The sequence below is a fragment of the Jatropha curcas genome, chromosome 3 (assembly GCF_041381405.1).
Source record: "Jatropha curcas cultivar XTBG-Jc1 chromosome 3, XTBG_Jcur_1.0, whole genome shotgun sequence".
Lineage (NCBI taxonomy): Eukaryota > Viridiplantae > Streptophyta > Magnoliopsida > Malpighiales > Euphorbiaceae > Jatropha > Jatropha curcas.
The window spans coordinates 11,586,386-11,592,691 of record NC_143153.1 but is presented as its reverse complement, the minus strand read 5'-3'; the positions used below and the strand labels follow the sequence as shown (position 1 = coordinate 11,592,691).

General features: G+C 37.8%; 1 protein-coding gene across 1 annotated transcript; it reads left to right on the top strand.

Moving 5' to 3' along the window:
* The first annotated feature begins 1,005 nt into the window (after positions 1-1,005).
* On the top strand, positions 1,006-2,103 carry LOC149497559 (uncharacterized). The gene is made up of 3 exons (XM_089719212.1): positions 1,006-1,263; positions 1,384-1,713; positions 2,008-2,103. The coding sequence occupies exons 1-3, from the start codon at positions 1,006-1,008 to the stop codon at positions 2,101-2,103; spliced, it is 684 nt and encodes a 227-aa protein (XP_089575338.1).
* Positions 2,104-6,306: the final 4,203 nt, after the last annotated feature.

The following is a 6,306-nucleotide window of genomic DNA, read 5'->3' as shown; positions in this document are numbered from 1 at the left end:
ATAAAAAAAATAATATAAAAATAAAAAAAATAAATTTTACACATAAATAAAATAAAATTTAATTTCTTCTATAAATCTGAAAATGGCCAATTATGAACAAATCACAGTTTAATTAAGCTTAAAATACTAAAATGCAAAAATAAAATTAAACTAAAAATAAAAAATTAAAATGTGATTCAGATATTAAAATTATGTATGGCTTTATTTTTATTAGTTTATGGATTTAATTTTTGATTTGATTTATATATATTTTTGGATCCGGTTTGTTACCCGCCTTGAACCATAAGGCAAGAGCGGGTCTTTTATTTATTTGATTTATTCTTCGGTTTGTCGCCCGCCTTTAACCATAAGGCAAGAGCGGGTCATTTATTTATTCCATTTAATATTTTTGATTCGGTTTGTCGCCCGCCTTGAACTATAAGGCAAGAGCGGGTCTTTTATTTATTTGGTTTAATTGCTTTGATTTAATTGCTTTAATTTGAATAATTGTTATGTGATAATTAGATTTGTTTGGGACGATTAAATAATTTTTCAAATAGGAATTCGGTCCGATTTATTTGGGTTGGGTTTAAATAAATAAATAATTTGGCTTTTCTAACTAAAATAAATTAGAAATCATAGGTTAATAATAGAGGCCGGTTTTTCGGGCGTCGGCTTCCAACGGGCCGGCGTACCCAATTCCCTTACCCAGAATCGCATTGGTGCGCCTGACCAGTCTTTTAAAATAATTTGGCCTTAAAACAAAATTGGGTTTAAAATGGAGTCATTTTTATAAAAACGGTCCCATTGCCTAAACAATGGATGGCGACTCAAAATTGTTTATAAGACCGATTTATCGGCACCGCATAAAAAATAAACACATTTTATCAAAAATCACAAAAAGGATGTTTTCGGGTCCTTCAGGGGGATTTTCGGCGAAAACACATATATGATCCAATCTGCAAGCTATTAAGAAAAGATCAACCAGTGAGGTGGAACGATCATTGCCAGATAGCTTTCGATAAGATGAGGGAATATTTGTCAAGTCCCCCGGTTTTGTGCCCACAAAAACCAGGAAAACCCCTAATTTTGTACTTGACAGTGGAAGATGCTGGGATTGGAGCCATGTTAGCACAAGCTGATGAAGCGGGTGTTGAGAAGTCAGTATACTACTTGAACAAGAAACTCCTTCCAAATGAACAAAAATATAACTTGATTGAAAGAACCTGTTTAGCAATAGTGTGGGCAACCAGAAAACTTTGGCACTACTTTCAGTCTTATAAGGTAATAGTAGCTTTAAGGATGGATCTGGTCAAGTATCTGTATAGAACACCAGCACTGGTAGGGAAACTAGCAAGATGGTTAATCCTATTATCAGAATTTGATATTGAGTATGCCAGGTAGAAGACCATCAAAGGACGAGCAGTTGTAGATTTTATAGCAGCACATCCAGTTGAAGATAATAAGCAGTGGGAAAATGATTTTCCTGAAGAACATTTGAACTTGATAGAAAAGAAAGGATGGAAGCTCTACTACGATGGCTCAACTCAAAGTAAAGGAGCTGGAGTAAGCGTCTTGTTAGAATCTCCACAAGGAGAAGTAATCCCTATGTTGAAGAGATTGCGATTGGCAGTTACGAATAACATCGCAGAATATGAAGCCTTTTTATTTGGGTTAGAAGTTCTGATTGTCGTTAAAGCTGAAGAAGTTAAAGTTATTGGTGATTCAAAATTGGTAATCGAGCACGCTAATGGAAATTGAGAAGTTAAGGAAGACAGGTTGAAGCCTTACATCGACTATCTGCACATCGTTATTCAAGACTTCAAAATATTAACCTTCATACACACAAGCAAAATGAACAACCGAGTACCGGATGCTTTGGCAAATTTAGCATCAGCCTGGGATGAGATATCAACTATGCAAAAGAAGCCATTTATGATGTCTTCGGGTAGTATCCTATACTATGAAGGAGAAAGGATTATGGATATAAAGTAAGAGATCTAGCCATGGTTTCATGATGTCTTGCAGTGGATGTCTAATAGAGTTTATCCTGATTCGACTACTAGAGATGACAGAAGAGCACTACAACATTTGGCATTACAATTTGCAGTCTTAGATGGCTAGTTGTATAAGAGAATGTCAAATGGAGTATTGTTGAGATGTGTATCAAGGAGAGACGCTGGAGAGATTATGGAACAGATCCATGCAGCGATTTGTGGCACCCAGATGAATGGAAAAGTATTAGCTAAGAAAATTCTCAGGCAATGATTCTTTTGGTCGACAATGGAAAAGGATTGTATTGCTTTTGCAAAAAGGTGCTTCGAATGCTGAATTCATGGAGACCTGAATCACATTCCACCTTCAGAACTACATCCTTCTATTTTGCCATGGCTATTTGCAACTTAGGGAATAGATATCATTACCAAAATTTCACCACTTGCTTCCAATGGACATGAATTCATAGTGATGGCAGTGGACTTTTTCTCGAGATGGGTCGAAGCAGAATCATTCAAGACTATTAGCGCTAAGCAAATGGCCAAATTTATTGAAAAGAACCTGATTTGCTGATATGGGATCCCTCATCATATAGTGATAGAGAATGGAGTTCAGTTCCAAGCAGAAGTAAAGACAATGTCAGCAAATTATAGGATTAAGCATCATAAATCTTCATCGTATCAACCACAAGCTAATTGGGTAGTGGAAGCCACTAACAAGAACATCAAGAAGATACTGACGAAAATGGCAGAAAATCATCGTGATTGGGCAAGCAAGCTATAGTCTGCTTTGTGGGGCAACAGGACTACCGCCAAGTCTGCGAATAGGGCAACTCCTTACTTTCTGGTCTATGGAATGGAAGCCATACTACCAACAGAAATAGAAATGCAGTCCTTGCACATAATGCTAGAATCTAAGATTCCAGAATGTCAAAGGGCCGAAAATCATTATCAAGGATTAGCAATCCTAGATGGAAAGAGGCTTAATGCCCGATTCTTGGATCAACTGTATAAAAGGAGAATAGTTAAGCATTTCAATAAAAGAGTTCATTCGAAGATACTAAGAGTAGGGGGTTTGATCTTGAAACAGATGCGGTGAAACATTCATGACCCGAGGGGAAAATTCAAGCCTAACTAGGAAGGTCCATTTCTAATCAAGAAAATGTTTTATCAGACATAGAAGGCAATGAATTCACAGAACCAGTCAATTTGTATAGACTGAAGAAGTTTTATATATAAATCGAAACATTTATGGAAAAGCCCAATTAATAAATTCTCCTTCTGTTTCCTTATTAACTTTAAAGCTTATTATGCCAAGTTCTTGTTAATATGTAAAATGATGTGAATTTGCATGGATGACATAGAATCGTAGGAGATATATCAAACACTTTCAAGCATATAAGACATTTCATTCATAATAAGTGCATACATTTCATATAGTTGCACTGTCAATAATTGTCGAGTACATATCATTAAAAGCAAGAAAGGAGCATCTACATGCCAAGTCTTAATATAAATCTAGCAGTCAATGAATGAGCCGACTCCAAATTAGCACCAACTTTAGAATAGGCCTACAGCCATGAGCGGTATAAGTCTAAAGAAGAGGTATCGACCAGATTAGAAATGGGTACATTCATGTGACTACGCCAAGTGAAAATAAAGCGAGATGGAAATCGTCGAGTAATAAGGCCACCCTCAAACTGAGCGTAATCAAAGATAGCCTGATCGTGACCGTACTGCCTTACGACATGGCTGGGATAATAAGCCACCGCCATGGTCACTCCATACAGGGGCACGCAGAGCATGTAAGAAGAAATTGTGACTTGCTCTATATACCACTAGGGGCAAGTACATTTGACACCCTTGAAGGTAAGATCTCGAAAGATAGTAGTCCAGTCTTCAACAGTTTCGCCAGTCAAATGATGATGGCACTGAACATAGACTCGCAGCCTATGATCAAACATCATATGGTCTAATGGTGTGTCCACACCTGAAGCTTCTCAAAAGCCCACAACTGCGTGTTATCCCTTCTCAAAAAAGAAAAGCTTGTTAAATCGAAAACCCGTAAGGGCAACTTAAGCAAAAGTTAGAGCATTATACGGAATATATAATAAAATAAAATAAAAGAAGAAAAGAAAAGAAAAAGAAAAAGAAAAAGAAAAGCTCGTTAAGTCGGAAACCCGCAAAGGGCGGCTTAGGCAAAAGTTAGAGCATTAAAAGAAAAAAGGGAAATAAAACAAAAATAAAAATGCATTTACCTGTAGTAGAAGCGGGCTCCCCATCAGACCAAGAACCGAGCTAGAGTCTCGAGCATGTTCTCCCAGCCAAGTAAATGTCTCAGCAAGAATAATTGGAAATGGAGTGCATCACCTAGCTATCTGCTAAACTATGGACACCAGCCGAAGGCTACCAAAGCCTTTAATACCAGTGAGTATCAAGTACTGACTTAGAATGCAGAAATAGACAAGTGGAGGCCAGTATGGGCTAGAGCGATCCATCCTCAAGGCACAGTCTACAAGTGGTCACAGAGGCACGACATCAGCTCCAAAGTCATAAGAGGGAATCTCATAAGCCAAGAAGCCAAATACAGGCAGAATCATAGAAGCAGGGTCAACATCCAACCGAGGCACCATAAGAACCTCTTCAGTCATGGGTATTCTCCCAAAAATGATGCTAAACTCCTCAAATAATGGACATATCTCGAAGTCGTTATGATAAAATAAGTTATCCGAAGGGTCAAAATGGTTAATCAACCAGTGCAACAATCTGGGTTGGACCAAAATGTTTCGATAGTAGCTCAGCCTATTAAGTTCGAAAGGTTAAAGCAAATACCAATCTTCCCAGCTAAAACTGCAAAATAATGCTTCGAATGCAGGTGCCATTGATCGATCCAGGAGGAATAGAAAAGAAATAAAGAGTTTGGGAAAGTTTTTGAGTGAAAGCTTCGTCTAGAAAGAGAGGAACAAGCTTTTGAAGTGTGTATGGGTGTTATAGGCTTTTATACTAAGAAATAATAGGACAAACTTGACAACTGGCTGCCACTCCAACACCAATGGTGCATGCCACTACATATGGCGCAAGCCAAAGTATAGTGGCGCACGTCACTAGTCAGTAGACAACTGGAAATTCCACTATTTTGTCGCATTCCAACTTTCAAACTCGATAAAAAGTGCAAACATTAGTTATAAAGGAAAAATACACCATCACAACTCAGAAACTTGTAAAGAAATTGGGATTTGCTTTAATATTAATAAAAATATATGTTTCTTTACAAAAGACTTTTCCACAAACTAGGTCCTGAATACAGAAAAGTAAAAAAGAAAAAAAGAGAAAGTAGACTGGGGCAGTCAACTCAAGTTATGTATGAAGTCGTCTCCTCTGAGTCTTTGCTGCCAAATTCCTCGGTTTCTTCAACGATGACTGGCCAATGTCCAACTCCGTGACCAGCACACCCGCCATGCTGGAACCCCCGACCTCGACCTACGGCAGGCGCCAGCTAGCTCTTTGCAAACATTCATAAATATTCGTAATTGCATTTCGTGCATATATGGCATATGCATTGTATACTTTTCCTTGTGTTGTTATTTTTTTCTACTTACATCTACGTGCTCGTCGGAGAGCCTTGCCACCGCTAACTTGAGGCACGCCGCTTCATATAGTTGACACACCTCATTGTAATCGGCGGCAGACACCTGCAGTATGAGACAAGGGCAGCCAATAAGAGGGCGAAATAATTCAAAAATAGTTGTTGGAAGAAGAGAAGAGAATACTCACATTGTGCAGCCCGACGGAGAAATCCGATTTAGGCCCACAAGATGGGTCTCCAGCATGCCCTGTGCTGTCTGCCCTATGAGCTCCAAAATAAAAGAGAAAGAAGCATCTAAGCTGTTGAGGAAGCTAGACTTTTCCCAAAAGATTGGAAAGAATCGAATCAAACGGGCTTGATTTATTTTATTTAATAAAAATGATTTTCTTTTTATTAGACCCGTTTAATTCTCAGAAAAAGGTTTTTTTACTTTGGTAAGAGTTTTATTTAGGAGTTGCCACCCTTATTAGGAAAAATTCTCGAATCAGTCAATTCTTTAGAATTGACTAATTCGGTTTTAAACTAGAGATAGGGTCTGGGAGTTAGGTATGAAATGGGAAGGTGTTAGGCACCCATTTCACCAGGCTAAGTCGGCCTCCATGTTGTCCAAACATTCACAATAATTTAATAATGTAATTAACTAAAAATTGACATGTAAAACCTTTTATGCACTTTTTGGAAAGCATATCAAGCATACATTCAATCTCATCCATAAACATAAAATAAAATCAATCAAAAAAGGCGAGG